Raw genomic sequence first — 19,726 nt, 5'->3', positions numbered from 1 at the left:
ATTCTGTATGCTCTCTATCGTACAGTGTGGAAATTTAACAGAGTATTCAGCAACATGCCAAATCACCTCAAACTTCTGACAAAGTAGTGGCAATATTTGTGATTGCATCAATGTGCTGGGACCAAGACAGATCATCAGAGATATGTACACCCAGGAACCTGACGCTATTGACTCCCTCAACTGCCATCCCGCCAATGAAGAGAGGTGCAGTGACCCTCGGCTTTCCCTTCCAGAAGTCAACAATCAGCTCCTTGGTCTTGCTAAATTTGAGAAGATCACTCAACCAGATTATCAATCTCCCGCCTACATTCTAACTCATCGCTGCCTGTTATTGTCCAATGATGGTGGTATTGTTGACAAATTTAAAGATGGCATTAGTGCTATGTATGGCTTCAGTATTGTGGGTTTAGGGAGAGAGTAGACCAGGAGACTGAACACGCAGCCTTGAGGTGCTCCTGTGCTGATGGTCAGTGAAGAGGGGGTGTTGTTACTAATCCACACTGAGATCTGCCGATGAGGAAGTCGAGGATTCAATTGTATCGGGAGGAGCGGATACTCAGTTCCCCAAGTTTGATGATGAGATTGGAAGGGATGATGGTATTAAATATTGAACTTTTGTCAACAAACAACAGCCTGACGTACTGTACTTGTTCCTGTGGTCCAGTGCAGAGTGGAGGGGTAGTGAGATTGGATCCATTGTGGAGGAAGACAAATTAACTTGGATCCAGGTCATTTCTGAGGCAGGAGTTGATTTGCATCATAACCAACCTCTCAAAACACTTAATAAAAATGCCCACCAGTCTGTAGTCGTTGAAACATGTCACCTTCGGCATCAGGTTTATGGATATCCTTTTGAAGCAGGTGGGGACTTCGGACTGTAGTAATGAAAGGTTGAAGATATCCTTGAACACTCCAGCCAGTTAACCCATGCAGCTAGGTCCGAAGGGCTGAATGCTTTCCGAAGGTTCAGCCTTGAGAACGATCTTCCAACATCAGCCTTACATTACAGAGTTGTTGGGGTCTAAGGTGTCCGTGAATGTACATCATTGTTCTCCCTTTAGATGGCATTGCACTCACCTCGGAGTGATGCGTCGCTGTCACTTGAGCTACTCGGTTGCACCTTGTAGGAAGTAAGGTAGTGCAAACCCTACCACAGTTGGCGAGCATATGTCTGAGGCTTCAATTTAACCTGTAAGTGTTACTTTGTATTTTCAATGGCTTTCTGGAGTTTGTACATGGATCTTGTATGATTCTAAATAGCCTGACTTGAACACCACAGATCTGGTCTTCAGTAGATTACCATCTCCTTGGTTCATTCAAGGCTTCTGGTTAGAAAACACTCAGATGATCTTGGCAGGAATATACTGCTCCATATATTTCCTTATGAAATTGGAACAAACATGGTGTATTTGTTCAGGTCCATTGCCAAGTCCTTGAACATTGCCCAGTCTACTGTGCCAAGCGATTGTGAAGTCACTCCTCTGCTTTAATGTTTCTTTTTGCAGATATAAAGTTACACAGTTTATGCATTAGAGATGGAAATCTACTTTTTAAATGGTACTTTGAATAGAAAAATATATATTTAATATATCCTATGAAGAAAATGTCACTTATATTTATGTGAACAAAGATGTTTTTTAACCGGAGACACAAAAGAGCCGCAGATGCTGGAGTCTTGCGTAGAACTTTGTACAAGATGTTGGTGAGGCCACATTTTGAGTATTGTGTTCAGGTTTGGTCCCCCTGCTTTTGGAAAGCTCGAAAGAGTGCAGAGTTTCAACTAGTCTGACTACTGGTATGATACAGTAAATGAGAGTTGTCATATAGTGGTTGGTCAAGGAAACTCAGCTGATTGCTTTTTAACCCTACAGTGAAATTTGTGAAATGGCATTATTGGACTAGTATGCCAAGCTTTTAATGAAGGCAATCTGCGATTGTTGATTTTTTTACTAGGGTTGTCCTTCGCGTAACCCCACTCTCCCAATATAGGATTAATCTTTAATGCTCTTAGATGTGGTTAAAAAATAATTAAATATCAATTCATTGCAACAGAAATAAGTTCACTTCCACAGGAGAGCGAGGGTGGATAATAAATGTGGAAGTGGAAGTGTCAGAGTAATTCTAAGTATAAAGTAATCTGTACATTTTTCAATTAAACAAATGAGAAAAAGACTTGCATATATAACATATATAACATATATAACATATTTTTAAAGTTACTTTTCGGAAGCTCCAAAACACTTTACGGCCAATTAAGTACATTGGTGATGAAGGGACCATGATCCTATGTCACACTGCGAGCCCTTTACAAACTAAAACATAATAATGACCAGTTAAGGGGACTGGACGTCATCAAAATATCATCATGGAATTTTTTAGGCCCACTTCAGAAAGCTGACAGGTCTTCGGTTTAACCTTATTTGACAAAGGTAGTCCTTAAATATGATACTCTCCCTCAATATGATATTGGAACTTTAGAGAACATTTTATACCTTAGTTTAAATTTTGTACTCAGGCCACTGGTGTGGGGCTTGAATCGGCAAACTGTGAGATTCTTTCCATTGACATCTTCATTCTATTTTTATCCATGTTATGCCACATAAACTATCCAGTATCCTCAGATTGAGTAAGGGAATGCAAACTGTGTCAACATAAACATTAACAAGAACAAAAAACATTCTTGTTAACAAACAGAGTTGTTAGTGTGCTTCTTTGCCAATAAAAATAACACCAAATGCAGTTGATAATCAAGTAACTGATCCAGCAATCTCACAATAAAGGATAATAATAATCTAATAAAATGTTTCTGAAAGTCACTGTAAAAAGTCCATTATGCACTGTATTGGAAATTGTTTCCCTTGAAACAATAATGGAATTTGATCCAAAGCATGATAAAAAAATTAAAAAGTAACAACATGAGCAAACATGGAAGGTCAGACGTTCCGACGAATGCTAATTTAGCAAAAGGTGGTGTACACAGCAGTGAAAGGGAACAGTTCACCCAAAAAGATCACTACCTTTAATGTCTGCACAGTGCAATTTACACAATAGCTAGTGCATGCACAGTGAATGGCAGGGCTCTAGGGAGTGGTGTGGAGTGAAGGGATCTAGGAGTGCAGGTACACAGCGTTGACTTGCTTATCAAATTTTAATGCAGAGTCAAATATCATGCCGAGGTTTTTGACATGCGGTTTGACTAGGCAGGATAGACTTCCAAGACTGCCTGTTATCAATTTGATGGAGTCGGGGGGGGGGGGGGGCGAATAGGATGACCTCAGACTTGCTCTCATTTAATTGGAGGAAGTTCTGTGCCATCCAACATTTTATGTCCTCAAGGCAGTGTAAGAGGCTGTTTAAATTTGACTGGTTGTTGGGTTTCAGGGGGGGGTAAAGCTGAGTGTCATCGGCATAGCAGTGGAAAGAAATGCCGTGCCTTTGAATGATTTGGCCAAGGGGGAGCATGTATAGAGAGAAGAGAATGGGGCCTAGGATGGAGCCTTGTGGAACTCCGCAGGAGAGGCTAGCTGGAGCAGAGGAATAACTGCCTATGTTGATGGCGAAACTCCTATCTTTGAGGTACGAAGCGAACCAGCTCAGGGCAGTGCCATCAATGCCAACCGCGTACCGGAGACGGTCAATAAGGATGGTGTGGTCCACTGTATCGAACGCTGCGCTGAGGTCGAGAAGGAGCAGGATTGCACAGTCGCCGGTGTCGATGGCGAGAAGCAGGTCGTTGTGTACCTTCAACAAGGCAGACTCTGTGCTGTGGTGGGCTCTGAAACCTGACTGGAAACTTTCCAGGATGGTGTTTTGGTGCAGGTAGGGCACTAATTGGTTTAGAATTGCCTTTTCAAGGACTTTTGACAGGAATGGCAGTTTGGAAATGGGTCTGTAGTTGCTAGGCAAGGTGGGGTCTAGGTTAGGTTTTTTCAGTAGGGGCTGGACCACCGCGTGCTTGAAACTGGTTGGAACAGTGCCAATCTAGCATCTCTGGAGGACAAGGACAGGTGACATTTCAGGTTGGACCAGACTGATTGTAGTTGAGGGGGGGGGGGGGGGGGGGAAGCTGGAAAAGAGGTGGAGCAGGACAGAGCCTGGCAAGTGATTGGTGGATACAAATGAACTTGGTCAAAGTGCAGGAGATCAGCAGGAATCACAGAGGGGGAGCAATGAGAGTGGATCTTTCTGAACTCCCGTTAGAGGGAGGAGGAGAACTTCTTCAAGGTGGCAAATCTGGAACACCTAATGGGTCAGGCATCATTTATGTAAAGAAAATAATTTTGTTTTCCTAATTGTTACTGACAATGTATACAACAACGGTTTCTGTATATTATTCTCATAATTTATTCTCACTTTTTTTTAACTCTTCTGGAACTTTTGGAATCATGTTCAGGATTTTAGTACTTAGTGAAAATATTTTCTTCCATAAGGAGTAAATAATGCAATAAAAACAGAAAAAGTACTCCGTTTTCAGACCAGAATGTGGAAAGAGATGCAATCATTAGAACATAAAAATATTTCAAAATGCAGTGAAAAAGAGAGAGGGGAAGAAGGAATTTAGAAAGAAGGTCCGTGAACGGTTAGAAAGCAAAAAAAGTTAATTTCTCACAGCGAGACGAGGTTGGGTTGGTAGATTTCCTTTCCTGAAGGACTTGAGTGAATCAGGATATCATTACGAATATATATATTTAAATTCCAGATCTATTTCAATTGCTTGAATTTAAATTCATCATTTGCCATGAATTTAAATTCAAGTCCCTAACAATAATCCAAGTCACTGGATACTAGAGCTGTAGCAACCATTATGTTCTGTTGCCATACCACAAAATACCACCTCGGATGCTGTTTGTGTGGAGTTTGCATGTTCTCTGTGTGACTGCGTGGGTTTCCTCCAGGTTCTCCAGTTTCCTGCGATATGCCAAAGACACAAGGGCTTGTAGGTTAATTGGTTGCTCTAAAATTGTCCATAATGTGTGTAGGGAGTGTATGAAAAAGTGGAATTACATAGATCTAGTGTGAATGGGTAATCAATGGTCAGCCTGGACAGTAGATTGAAGGGTGTATTTCTATTGAATCATTGTAACTAGAGTGATAAAGATGCTATTAGATGGTATTAGATTATTTTGATTCAACAACAATGTAAGAACAGAGGCATATGGCCAAATTAAGATACTGGGTGATTTGAAGGGTATTTGCAAATTATGGTTCAATTGTCCTTTTTTCTACTTTTGTTTAGTTTAGTTTAGAGATACAGCATGGAAACAGGCTCTTCAGCCCATCAAGTCCACGCCGACCAGCAGTCACCCGTATACGTTCTATCCTACACAATAAGGACCATTTTACAGAAGCCAATTAACCTAGAAACCAGCACATCTTTGGAATATGGGAACATCTGGAGCACCCAGAGGAATCCCACATGGTCAGAGGGAGAACGTACAAACTCTGTACAGACAGCACCCATAGTCAGGATCGAACCCAGGTTACTGCCGCTGTAAGTCAGTAACTCTGCCGCTGTGCCACCATGTGACAAAATTCACACATTTGGGATCTTCTATTAATGAAGCTTGGGGGTGATGCTGACAAGGGTCCTTGGAAAGTATTGAAGATACCCAAGATAAGGCAGGATGTGTGAAATTAGATACAAGTGTGCCAATTGCCCATAGGGGAAGTGACATAAGGAGATCATTGGTGATTCTACAAGTCAAAGAAAACAATTGGAACATCGTCTAATTTTCTTGATGGCTCATGAGATCTATATTTGCTCGGAATAATTGTTGGCAGGTAGACTAGACAAATCAGTACATGGTAATAGTGTGCAGGGCAAGTTCATGGAGGAAATTCAAAGTAGGTTTCCCCAGTTGTTTAAAAAAAAACTAGAGAATTGGATATTTTAGATATAAATTATGTAGTGCAAAATGGATATATGAACTTTGCAGTTTTGGGGTAAAAGCACACAAATATGGTGGAATTTTATACTGATTTGAGAGAGATTTAAATTTGCCCGAAACTTGAGTAATGCAAAACAACCCAAGAAGGACAAGAAGGGCAAAATAAATAAAATTAAATTAAAGATACGTCAGTAGATGATGATTGGAAAATATTTAGAGAAATTATTAATAATTTACAACCTGTATGCATTCCATAAAGAAAAAAAAAGACAAGAAACAGGAAAACTAGTCCAATTGGCAAATGGGAAAAATTAAATACAGAATTAAATTAAAAGAAAAAGCTTATAATATTATTAAAATAGCTATATATTCAAAGACAGGATTTTAAAATTCAGCATAAGATTTTCAAGAAATCAATAAGGTAATAGAATAAACCAGAAAGAGAAATCAAGCAGATTGCAAAGTAATATTAGGAACAATAAATGTATGACCCATTAAGACTGAGGCAGGTGAAGTTATAATAAGGAATAAGAATATGGAAGAAACATCAAATATTTTATGACTGTCTTCATGGTATAATTCATGAAATACAAACCGGTGAAGATAGTCTTCTGAAGATGAGGAACTTAGAAAAATTAAATTTGAATATAAAAGAATATTGAAGAAATTATTGGGACTGCACACAAACAAATTGCCAGAATTTAAAACAAAAAGAGCTGGCTGTGGATGATGGCTGTGGTTTTGATCTTTCAGAATTTGATACACTTTAGAATGATATGTGTGGATTAGCTATCAGTAAACATAACCTGGCTATTCAAGAAAGGAAAGAAAGAGAAAAAAATACATTTAAAAAAATGTATTTATTCACAAAATGCTGGAGTAACTCAGCAGATCAGGCAGCATCTCAGGAGAGAAGGAATGGGTGACGTTTCGGGTCGTTTCGGAACAACAGGAAGGAAAATGCTTGAATCATGTACCAATGGGTGTGGTAACAGAAATTTACAAAATCATAAAATGATCAGGAAGTATCAATGTAAATCTATGAATAGAAATCTGTATTTAATTAATCTGTTTGATGTTGTAATTAGGACAGATATTAAAATGAAAGTAGTTAATAGCTGCTTAATAAATAGGAATAAAAGGAACATTTTTAATACGAAAACTAATGGAGTACCACACGAACTACTGGTTGGACCTCAGCTACCCATAATCTATGCCAATGATTTAGGCAAGGTTAATGAGAATAATATATTTATGTTTACTAACCACACAAATTTGGATAGGAAGTAATCTATGCAATGGATGCAAATGGATTTAATATAATAATGACTGATATTTTTTTGGTAGCAAGGCAGCGAGGATCAGGTGGGTAAGTGGACAAAGTGCAGGAGCAGCCATAATGTTATTGAATAGTGGAAGAGTATTATAGGGCTGCTCTTTCTTTTTTTTATTAGGTTAAGCAAGGCAAGCAAGGAAGTGCCACATGAAATATTATTCACATTGGAAGAAAATGTTGAAAAGCCGATTTGGTTTTCTAACAGAGAGATTGGGAATGTTATCATTCAGCTTTTTATTTATTTCTCTTCTACCTTAGCATATTTGAACATACAATCACAGAAACTTGACAATGAATTACAGAAAACAAACAGTCTGCTGGCAATGATTGTAAAAAGATTACGATATAAGAGTAAAGATGCACAGATGCAAATATATTGGGACATAATGAAACCTTTCCTGGAGTTCTGTGTAGACACAAGGAACTGCAAATGCTAGTTTACAAAAAAAAGACACAAAGTGCTGAAGTAACTCAACTGCTCAGGCTAAATCCCTGGAGAACATTGATAGGTGATGTTTCAGGTTGCGACCGTTCTTCAGAGTGCTTGTGGGAGGTGGGAGTGGGAAGAAAGCTACAAGAGAGAAGGGACAGGACAAAGTGTGGCAGGTAATAGGCAAGAGGGATTTTGATAGGCAGATTGTTGACAACAATCTTGAGTACCTTGAGTACCATGCACAGTTTTGGTCTCCTTAATTAAAGAAGGATACATTTGCCTTACATGGATGTTAAAGAGGTTCATAAGACTGGCTCCTGTGATAGAGGGTTCATGGATGAAAGATGCAGTTGTGGTAATGGTTGGGGTTGTCCCAATTTGGAAAAAATAGTGAATTTACCCTCTAATTCCTTGGAGTTGATAAGAATGAGAACTTAATTAGAAACATAAAATGGATTGTTAAGGTTATTGTTGAGTGACTGTTTATCCTGGCTTACGAGTCTGGAACTGAAAGGCATATTTTCATTTTAGGACCGAGTTTAAGAGAAATCTATCCTATCAAAGAACATCAGGAAATCAGCTGTGATAATGTTAAATGGAGAATTAAAAATTCGTCATTTCGCACTTTAATCTACTTCTCTTCTACCTTGACACAATTTTTCTGCCCTATTCCCTTATCTCTTGATTCCACAATTTTCAAAAATCTATGGGTCCCAGGTTTTGAGTGAAAGATTTGTGAATCTTTGGAATTTCTACTGTGACGTCAGTGAATATTTAGTTGTGGATTAAATTCAAGGTATAGAGTGATAGATTTTTGGTTATAATGAATCATGAGCAGGAAGATGTAGTTAGGTAGATAAGCCATGCCCATATTTAAATGGCAAAGCATGCTAGGGTGCTCATCTGATCTAACCCTGCATTCATTTCTTCTGTTCTAAGTATGAAGCACTTTCAAAATCATGGTGTTGGATCTAGTTTATCCTGATATAAAGAAACTGAGGTTTTCTAAGTAATTCATTAATATTTTCAGAATGATTAATCTTTCACATTAAAATCCAGATTTTTAGATGTTGCAAAAACATCTCAACTATAAACATTAGATTGATTTGCTATCTTTGAAAATTCAACATGTATAATTTGTAAACAAACTACTCTAATTCCAAACCAGAAGATCCCCAGGGATGCTTTCCTTAGACACATGTCAAATTGTTTGCTAATCCCCAGTTCTCTCAGTCCAACATTTTGAGAATTGGAGTGTGGGAAATGTCATTGTTATTCTGATCAAGTTTTGCATGGGATTGGAACTGTTTTCAGTTGTATAATGTCTTTGGGAAACTTATCAAAGTGCAAGTTTTGCATTTACAGGAATTTTAGTCCTTAATGGGGATTCTATTCCAGAGAAAGGCCAAAAGGAGAACAAATACGTAGATCAAATCCAGTCTCTGGTATGAGTCACCTGATCAGGGTGCTAGTGCTACCCACAATTTTTGTGCCAAACATGATGCCTAGCTGAACTGATCTTATCTGCCTGTACATGATCCACATCCCTCTATTCTCTGCACATCCATGTTTTTATCTAAAAGCCTCTTTAACACCACTATCATATCTGCCTCCACAACCACCTCTGGCAATGCATTCCAAGCCCCCATCACTCTCAGTGTAAAATATTTGCCCCACACATCTCTATTAAACTTTCTCCTGCTCACCTTAGAGCTATGTCCTCTGGTGTTGAACATTTCCCAAAGCAAGAAAGAGCAGGAAGAAGAGGTAGGAAATGAGAAAAATACCTGAACATCAGCATCCGCCAATAACATAATCCAAGTGACAAGGATAGTTCAGATCAAGAGCTAAAAAAAATCTTCTCTAGAAATCGCTGACATGTGATAATGCCCTTCCCAAACTTTATAGATTTCTCAATGTTTCATCATGTTCCTGATATCTGGGATTATATCTGGGAGGATATTGCATCTGAACCAATCTTAACAAGAGCGTGTCAACATCAAGAGACTTGATCAGAATTTAATTTAAAATCTACTTTAAACTCTTTGAGAAATTTGTTTTTTATATTTCTGTCACTTTATTTCCCAATGTAGAAGGAAATTATTTGGCAGGGATCTTTGTTGTTCGTTACTGTTACAGCGTCTTTAAATTTCGAGTATCTGGCAATGTGTGCTATATAATTATCAAAAGAAAGACAATGAAATGGTGTTTAAATAGTCATTCATTCTTTCAGTTCGCCCAAGATCAAGAGAAAAAGCTCAGACATTTAATCTGCAAAACCAAGAATGTGAAAAAAATGCGTAAAGGGCCATTCCTAGTCACGTGTGTGACCACAAATGTGAGAAATTGTGGAATACATCTCTTCTGAAGGAAATCCACATTAGGCAGGAAATGGTTTTGGGTAGACTGATGGGACTGAAGGCTGATAAATCCCCAGGGCCTGATGGTCTGCATCCCAGAGTACTTAAGGAGGTGGCTCTAGAAATAGTGGAAGCATTGGAGATCATTTTTCAATGTTCTATAGATTCAGGATCAGTTCCTGTGGATTGGAGGATAGCAAATGTTATCCCACTTTTTAAGAAAGGAGGGAGAGAGAAAACGGGTAATTATAGACCAGTTAGTCTGACATCAGTGGTGGGGAAGATGCTGGAGTCAATTATAAAAGACGAAATTGCTGAGCATTTGGATAGCAGTAACGGGATCATTCCGAGTCAGCATGGATTTACGAAGGGGAAATCATGCTTGACAAATCTACTGGAATTTTTTGAGGATGTAACTAGGAAAATTGACAAGGGAGAGTCAGTGGATGTGGTGTACCTCGACTTTCAGAAAGCCTTCGACAAGGTCCCACATAGGAGATTAGTGGGCAAAATTAGGGCACATGGTATTGGGGGTAGGGTACTGACATGGATAGAAAATTGGTTGACAGACAGAAAGCAAAGAGTGGGGATAAATGGGTCCCTTTCGGAATGGCAGGCAGTGACCAGTGGGGTACTGCAAGGTTCGGTGCTGGGACCCCAGCTATTTACGATATACATTAATGACTTAGACGAAGGGATTAAAAGTACCATTAGCAAATTTGCAGATGATACTAAGTTGGGGGGTAGTGTGAATTGTGAGGAAGATGCAATAACGCTGCAGGGTGACTTGGACAGGTTGTGTGAGTGGGCGGATACATGGCAGATGCAGTTTAATGTAGGTAAGTGTGAGGTTATTCACTTTGGAAGTAAGAATAGAAAGGCAGATTATTATCTGAATGGTGTCAAGTTAGGAGGAGGGGGAGTTCAACGAGATCTGGGTGTCCTAGTGCATCAGTCAATGAAAGGAAGCATGCAGGTTCAGCAGGCAGTGAAGAAAGCCAATGGAATGTTGGCCTTCGTAACAAGAGGAGTTGAGTATAGGAGCAAAGAGGTCCTTCTACAGTTGTACCGGGCCCTGGTGAGACCGCACCTGGAGTACTGTGTGCAGTTTTGGTCTCCAAATTTGAGGAAGGATATTCTTGCTATGGAGGGCGTGCAGCGTAGGTTCACTAGGTTAATTCCCGGAATGGCGGGACTGTCGTATGTTGAAAGGCTGGAGCGATTGGGCTTGTATACACTGGAATTTAGAAGGATGAGGGGGGATCTTATTGAAACATATAAGATAATTAGGGGATTGGACACATTAGAGGCAGATAACATGTTCCCAATGTTGGGGGAGTCCAGAACAAGGGGCCACAGTTTGAGAATAAGGGGTAGGCCATTTAGAACGGAGATGAGGAAGAACTTTTTCAGTCAGAGGGTGGTGAAGGTGTGGAATTCTCTGCCTCAGAAGGCAGTGGAGGCCAGTTCGTTGGATGCTTTCAAGAGAGAGCTGGATAGAGCTCTTAAGGATAGCGGAGTGAGGGGGTATGGGGAGAAGGCAGGAACGGGGTACTGATTGAGAGTGATCAGCCATGATCGCATTGAATGGCGGTGCTGGCTCGAAGGGCTGAATGGCCTACTCCTGCACCTATTGTCTATTGTCTATTGTCTATTGTTTCTGAAAGCATTGCAGGTATATTGTTTTGTACTGTATATATGACATATATGTTGAAGTTTATCAAGTGAAATTTTAATGTTATGCTGACAATGTTTGTTTAGGGTCAGAGGTCAAATATGATTCTTCACTTGATAAACTTTGACATATATAAGTTATATACAGTACAAAACAATATGCCTGTAATGCTTTCAGAATTGGAAGAGATGTATTCCACAATTTTTCACTTTTTTTGGTCACACACGTGACTACGAATGGCCCTAAATGGCTTGCACAATGTAACATTTGAATTGTCTTTATTGAATTCTGATACTTGAAAATTTTGAGAGTGCTTCACCTTCAAATAAATATATTTTTATAACAGAATTTACTCTTGTTTTCTGTAAGTGAATGTAAGAAAGCTGCTGATAAGCCAATTCCTCAATTCAAATGATCAAGGAGGAGTTAAATGATTTACAAATGCTAACTTTGATTTCGGTAAGTAGTATGCGCCTTTTCCACAAAGACTGACTGAGATGCATTTAACCCGTGATATATTAAACCAGTACACACTTTACTGCAGGCAGTGGTTCCAATGGTATTATTGCTATTGAATAATTAAACATGTCAATTGTCTTTTCATTTTTCAGTGTCTATGCTGTTATTTTTAATGCAATCAACAAACAGTGCATGAATGAAACACTGGATGGGATCAGAGGCCAACATGGCTGGGCACGGCCACTTAGCTCTTTCAGATGGATACTGTCTTGCAGAACCACCTCAACTCTATGGTATGTATAAACTCACAACAATTAATTTTTACTTTGGCAAAGACCAAATAGGAGTGTATATATCTGTTATACACCAGCTCTTTGAACATTTTAAGCAAAAGTCTAAGAGGAAATCTGTTCATGCACTGGGCATTCACTTAAAACCCCAGAATAGAGGACAGGAAAGATAGCACCTTCCATTTTTAGCAAGAACAACTGAAATGGGCATCTTCTCTTCTTTCGTATGTCAACTACAACAATCAAAAGTGGCAATTGGTGCTTCAGAGTACCATAGTTGACACTTTGCTGCAAATTTTGCCAGTTCTGTAGAACTACCCAGGATGGACGACGAGGACGTAAAGCAGCTCCCACCCCGAAACAGGCATAAGCAGATGTAATAAGCAGTATGATGCCAGCTTTAGGCCCCCTCCACAAGACTGCTCTTTCCCCACAGGCATACATTGTCATCCCAGACTGTTCTCAGTGAAATCTGTGATAAAGGTTTAGATTTCAACTTCCTGCATGAAGTAGTTAGCTCAATCAGTAGTTTTCATTGCCTAATATCTGAAAAGGAGTGCTTTTCAAAAATAACTACTAATTATTCATGAGTGATTTGTGCCATCTATAGATGATGCACATGTAAGGGGTAAATCATGGAAACAATGTGCAATGTACTACAATCATTTAAAAACGGTTTACAGGGATGAGAGGTTAAGGAAAGAAACTTGCCCATTTGTCACTGTACTGTAGTTACAAACTAATGTGACTAATCCTTAACTAGTATCAAGTCACCAGTTGAGTCACCTTCTTTTCCGGATGGCTCTGCAATAAATACTGACCTAGCCTGACATACCCATAACCCGAGAATGAATTTTAAAAGGAATTTGAATTTGCAATAAAATTTGAAATGTGTGTATCAAAATGTAATCCATTCAAATAAAACTTATTACCATCAATTTTATTTCAAAATTCCAAATCAAGGCTATTGAAATCAAGCCAATTAATGCTTTTATGCCTGGGAGAAAATGACGGGTGCAACAACTGTGCTAAATACATTTTCACATAAGACAATTTCTGGAATCAATCCAAGGAAAATTCTTTGCAGGAAAATTAAATACACTTTAACTGTTCCATTTTGGCAGCTTACTTATTATATGAAACTTTAGCCGGGGTAAAAGTTAAATAAACACATTTGTAATTATGACTTTGAGATATCATCAGCTCATTTGAAAATATAACTGACACAATATTAAGCCAAGATAACAGTAAGGGGACTGCATCCAGCTGATTTCAGAACCATCAAGAGAATAATTGAGTTTTCTAGTGAAATGCTGACAACTGACACATGGATCTAATTAACATAATTCAAAACTGCAGCTGACTTGGAACTGATTTAAGTAATGAGAATGTAAAAACTGCTGTGAGGATCTGCTAGGAATAAAGGAGAGAATTGTGACCATTAACACATGTTCAGAACCCAATTGGTATCCTTCTGTGCTTGTTTGTTCATGATTCTGTGAAATAACAATGCAGAGTTATATCCAAAATTATATACCTTATCTTTCCTTCCAATTGGGAAGGTGACTTCTCTTCAGTTATCCTTAAAGCTAGATAGCTCACAAAATGACAAACTATTTAAACTAAGTAGTGGGGGGGAGGGGTTGACAAATTGGGAATATGGAGATGGAGTTAAAGGGGAAGCAAATACAGGAGAAACTGTAAAGGACTCTCGTATGAATGGGAAGAGAAGTTCTAGAAGGGATATGAGAGTAAGGTCAGGGCCAATGGTGACCGGTGTGAGAGGGGAGGTAAATACCGAAGTTAAAGTGTTGTATTTAAATGCGTGAAGTATAAGAAATAAAGTGGATGAGCTTGAGGCTCAGTTAGACATTGGCAAGTATGATGTTGTGGGAATCACTGAGACATGGCTACAAGAGGACCAGGGCTGGGAGCTGAATATTCAGGGGTACACAACGTACAGAAAAAACAGGCAGGTGGGGAGAGGGGGCGGGGTAGCTCTGTTGGTAAGGAATGGTATTCACTCCCTTGCAAGGAGTGACATAGAATCAGGAGATGTAGAATCAGAATGGATAGAGATGAGGAATTGTAAGGGTAAAAATACCCTAATGGGAGTCATCTACAGGCCCCCAAACAGTAGCCTCGACATAGGGTGCAAGTTGAATCAGGAGCTAAAATTGGCATGTCACAAATGTAATGCTGTGGTGGTCATGGGAGATTTCAACATGCAGGTAGACTGGGAAAATCAGGTTGGTAATGGACCCCAGGAAAGAGAGTTTGTGGAGTGCCTCCGAGATGGATTCTTAGAACAGCTTGTACTGGAGCCTACCAGGGAGAAGGCAATTCTGGATTTAGTGTTATGTAATGAACCTGACCTGATAAGGGGACTCGAGGTAAATGAGCCATTAGGAGGCAGTGACCACAATATGATAAGTTTTACTCTACAAATGGAGAGGGAGAAGGGAAAATCGGAGGTGTCAGTATTACAGTATGGCAAAGGGGATTACATAGGCATGAGGCAGGAGTTGGTCAAAATTGACTGGAAGGAGGCCCTAGCAGGGAAGACTGTGGAGCAGCAATGGCAGGTATTCCTGGGAATAATGCAGAAGTTGCAGGATCAATTTATCCCAAAGAGGAGGAAAGATTCTAAGGGGAGTAAGAGGCACCCGTGGCTGACAAGGGAAGTCAAGGACACCATAAAAATAAAAGGGAAGAAGTATAACATAGCAAAGAAGAGTGGGAAGCCAGAGGATTGGGACTCTTTTAAGGAGCAACAGAAGATAACTAAAAAGGCAATACGGGGAGAAAAGATGAGGTACGAGGGTAAACGAGCCAATAATATAAAGGAGGATAGTAAAAGCTTTTTTAGGTATGTGAAGAGGAAAAAAATAGTCAAGGCAAATGTGGGTCCCTTGAAGACAGAAGCAGGGGAATTTATTATGGGGAACAAGGAAATGGCAGAAGAGTTGAACCGGTACTTTGGATCTGTCTTCACTGAGGAGGATACAAACAATCTCCCAGATGTTCTAGTGGCCAGAGATCCTAGGGTGACAGAGGAACTGGAGGAAATCCACATTAGGCAGGAAAAAGTTTTGGGTAGACTAATGGGACTCAAGGCTGATAAATCCCCAGGGCTGCTTAAGGAGTTTGCATCCCAGGGTGCTTAAGGAGGTGGCTCTAGAAATTGTGGACGCATTAGTGATTATTTTCCAATGTTCTATAGATTCCGGGTCAGTTCCTGTGGATTGGAGGGTAGCTAATGTTATCCCACTTTTCAAGAAAGGAGGGAGAGAGAAAACGGGAAATTATAGACCAGGTAGTCTGACATCAGTGGTGGGGAAGATGCTGGAGTCAATTATAAAAGACGAAATTGCGGAGCATTTGGATCGCAGTAACAGGATCGTTCCGAGTCAGCATGGATTTACGAAGGGGAAATCGTGCTTGACTAATCTACTGGAATTTTTTGAGGATGTAACTAGGAAAATTGACAGGGGAGAGCCGGTGGATGTGGTGTACCTCGACTTTCAGAAAGCCTTCGACAAGGTCCCACATAGGAGATTGGTGGGCAAAATTAGAGCACATGGTATTGGAGGTAGGGTACTGACATGGATAGAAAGTTGGTTGACAGACAGAAAGCAAAGAGTGGGGATAAATGGGTCCCTTTCAGAATGGCAGGCAGTGACTAGTGGGGTACCGCAAGGCTTGGTGTTGGGACCGCAGCTATTTACAATGTACCTCAATGACTTGGATGAAGGGATTAAAAGTACCATTAGCAAATTTGCCGATGATACAAAGCTAGGTGGCAGTGTGAACTGTGAGGAAGATGCTATGAGGTTGCAGGGTGACTTGGACAGGTTGTGTGAGTGAGCGGATGCATGGCAGATGCAGTTTAATGTGGATAAGTGTGAGGTTATCCACTTTGGTGGTAAGAATAGGATGGCAGATTATTATTTGAATGGTGTCAAGTTAGGAAAAGGGGACGTACAACGTGATCTGGGTGTCTTAGTGCATCAGTCACTGAAAGGAAGCATGCAGGTACAGCAGGCAGTGAAGAAAGCCAATGAAATGTTGGCATTCATAACAAGAGGAGTTGAGTATAGGAGCAGAGGTCCTGCTGCAGTTGTACAGGGCCCTAATGAGACCGCACCTGGAGTACTGTGTGCAGTTTTGGTCTCCAAATTTGAGGAAGGATATTCTTGCTATTGAGGGCGTGCAGCGTAGGTTTAGACAATAGACAATAGACAATAGACGCAGGAGTAGGCTATTCAGCCCTTCGAGCCAGCACCGCCATTCAATGCGATCATGGCTGATCACTCTCAATCAGTACCCCGTTCCTGCCTTCTCCCTAACCTTTACTAGGATAATTCCCGGAATGGCGGGACTGTCATATGTTGAAAGACTAGAGCGACTAGGTTTGTACACACTGGAATTTAGAAGGATGAGAGGGGATCTTATCGAAACGTATAAGATTATTAAGGGGTTGGACATGTTAGAGGCAGGAAACATGTTCCCAATGTTGGGGGAGTCCAGAACCAGGTGCCACAGTTTAAGAATAAGGGGTAGGCCATTTAGAACAGAAATGAGGAAAAACTTTTTCAGTCAGAGAGTTGTGAATCTGTGGAATTCTCTGTCTCAGAGGGCAGTGGAGGCCAATTCTCTGAATACATTCAAGAGAGAGCTAGATAGAGCTCTTAAGGATAGCGGAGTCAGGGGGTATGAGGAGAAAGCAGGAACGGGGTACTGATTGAGAATGATCAGCCATGATCACATTGAATGGCGGTGCTGGCTCGAAGGGCCGAATGGCCTACTCCTGCACCTATTGTCTATTGTCTATTGTCTATCAAGCTTTCAAGGAAAACAAAGAAAAGTTGACTTTCCGATCTTACAGTCCGTCAATGGCCTTCCATTCACTGAATAGAGTCTGTTAGAGTTAGTCATACAGCACAGATACATGCCCTTTGGCCGATTGGTCATCAACCAGCCATCTACACTAATCCTACATTTTATGCTCCCCACATTCTCATCAACTCCCCTCAGATTCTACCTCTCTCACACATACAGTGGGGGGCAATTTACAGAGTCCAATTAACCCAATGACCTGCATGTCCTTGGGATGTGTGAGGAAACCAGATGACCTGGGGAAAACCACATGGTCATAGGAAGAATGTGGAAACTCCATAGTCAATGGCTGAAGTAAGGATTGAACCCGAGTCTCCGCACTGTGAGGTAACAGTTCTACTTGTTGTACCACTGCGTCCCCCGTAACGTGTACAGCCAACTACCTCAGTACAAACTGCTGTATTATCGGATTACGGTTACATTTTGACCAGGCTGGATAAAGATGGGAAGTGATCTTCTATTTTAGACTCTCTTCCTGCAAAATATTCCTTTAGTAACTAAGGAAGTGAAATACCAACATGATTTTCAAAAATGAACCATTTTATCTCATTTTTAAAAGTAGGAATGTTTCACTAAATATTATTAATAAATGTATTGTTTTTATTTTGATGTAATTTTCCATTTGTTTTTAACATGATTTCATACAAAGTTTTAATTTTGAGTTTGTTCTATGTACAATTAGCATATATTGATGATTATGTTATGATTTTGTGAAAAATAATCAGAAATTCATTCACAAAATACCATATTTTTGTGTACCACAAATGAATTTTACCTAAAAAGTAGCACATCTTTGCACATCTGATCCAGATCCTCTTATGCATTTGACATGCTAATATTCCTGAGCTTAAGTAGTAATGCCAAATGGCACTTAACAATATTTTTATGTCTTGGTGTAAGATTTCAGTACTTATTTGTGGTCTACAAATGATGCAGGTTACTTACAAAGAAGCTGAGTGTAAATGGGGTGTTCTGCACTTTTGTTAATCTGCGCCCTTGAGTAGTAGGTGGTCCTGAAACACTACACTTATGAAATCCAGCTGCATATTCAAAAAAGGACAAAAAGTACTGGAGTTTCTCAGCGGGTCAGGCAGCATTTCTAGAGAATATGGATAGGTGATATTTCGGCTTGGGACTCTTCTTCAGACTTGAAATGTCACCTATCCATGTTCTCCAGAGATGCTGCCTAACCCACTGAATTACTCTAGCACTTAGGGTTCTTTTGTGCAAACCAGCATCTGCAATTCTGCAATTCCTTGTTTCTACATTCTGTATATTCAAAATGTTTACAGATGTAGACTAAAATTTCTTGCAATACAGTAATTTCTACTTTGTTTTAATGCAGAGGTTCTGACTGATCAGATTAGCTACCCACTTCAAGACCCAGATCTACAGATGCCTGCATACAGCCAGTACTCCAACATGCAGTTCTCTACGATGGCAGCACCTCAGCAGCAGACACATTATTCTGCTCATAATTATTACCCTCAGTATTCACCAGAAGGACATTATTCTCCAAGCTCATATGAGCTAAACAAACCACAGTACTTGGGCCCCAATATTACAGATGGAGGAATGCCTGTCATGAAAAGACCAAGACTCAACAATTCATCTTTGCGAGTAAAGGGTGAGGAGGAGTTGTGTGTGGTGTGTGGGGACAAGGCTTCAGGGTATCATTATAATGCACTAACCTGTGAAGGATGTAAAGGTAAGAATTCAAGCCTTTTAAAATATATATTGTAATTCATTATCTTCCTAATTCAATATTTTTTCAATAAATATAAATTTGTACTTACTGCTAAAATGGATCTTTCATATGTATAGCCTAAGTGATAGAAATTAGTTTGCTCAAGGCACGACCCTTATGAATGATTGACGGCACTGGCCCTGTACTCGCTGAAGTTTAGAGAAATGTGGGGGGTCCTCACTGAAACGTACCAAATAGTTTAAGGCTTGGATAGAGTGGATGTGGAGAGGATGATTCCACTAGTGGGAGAGTCTAGGACTAGAGATCATAGCTTCACAATTAAAGGACATTCCTTTAGGAAGGAGATGAGGAGGAATTTCTTTAGTCAGAGGATAGTGAATTTGTGGATTTTTTTGCCACAGAGGGCTGTGGAGGCTGTCCATCGATATTTTTAAGGCAGAGATAGATATATTCTTGATTAGTACGGGTGTCAGGGGTTATGGGGAGAAGGCAGGAGAATGGGGTTAGGAGGGAGAGATAGATCAGCCATGATTGAACGGCGGAGTATACTTGATGGGCCAAATGGCCTAATTCTGTTCCGATCACTTATGACGATCCAGCAGGAGGTGTGTGTGGATGATGGACAGATGGAGTGGTGGGGAAGAGAAAGAAATTATGTGATGGGGGGCTGAAAAGAAG

General features: G+C 40.0%; 1 protein-coding gene across 5 annotated transcripts in view; it reads left to right on the top strand.

Moving 5' to 3' along the window:
* LOC144605504 (bile acid receptor-like) overlaps positions 1 to 19,726 on the top strand; it is a 48,177-nt gene that overhangs the window by 13,046 nt on the left and 15,405 nt on the right. For 4 of the 5 annotated variants that reach the window (XM_078420859.1, XM_078420860.1, XM_078420862.1 and 1 more), the window contains exons 2-3: positions 12,304 to 12,444; positions 18,686 to 19,048. In XM_078420859.1, coding sequence (XP_078276985.1) covers positions 12,348 to 12,444; positions 18,686 to 19,048 — 460 coding nt within the window. In that variant the 5' untranslated portion in view covers positions 12,304 to 12,347. Of the gene's footprint in view, positions 1 to 5,469; positions 5,492 to 12,303; positions 12,445 to 18,685; positions 19,049 to 19,726 lie in introns of those variants that run through there. The other variant, XM_078420861.1, reaches the window with a different exon arrangement.

The sequence above is a fragment of the Rhinoraja longicauda genome, chromosome 24 (genome assembly GCF_053455715.1).
Source record: "Rhinoraja longicauda isolate Sanriku21f chromosome 24, sRhiLon1.1, whole genome shotgun sequence".
Classification (NCBI taxonomy): domain Eukaryota; kingdom Metazoa; phylum Chordata; class Chondrichthyes; order Rajiformes; family Arhynchobatidae; genus Rhinoraja; species Rhinoraja longicauda.
Note: the sequence above shows the minus strand (reverse complement) of the source record. Positions and strands in the feature narration are given on the sequence as shown.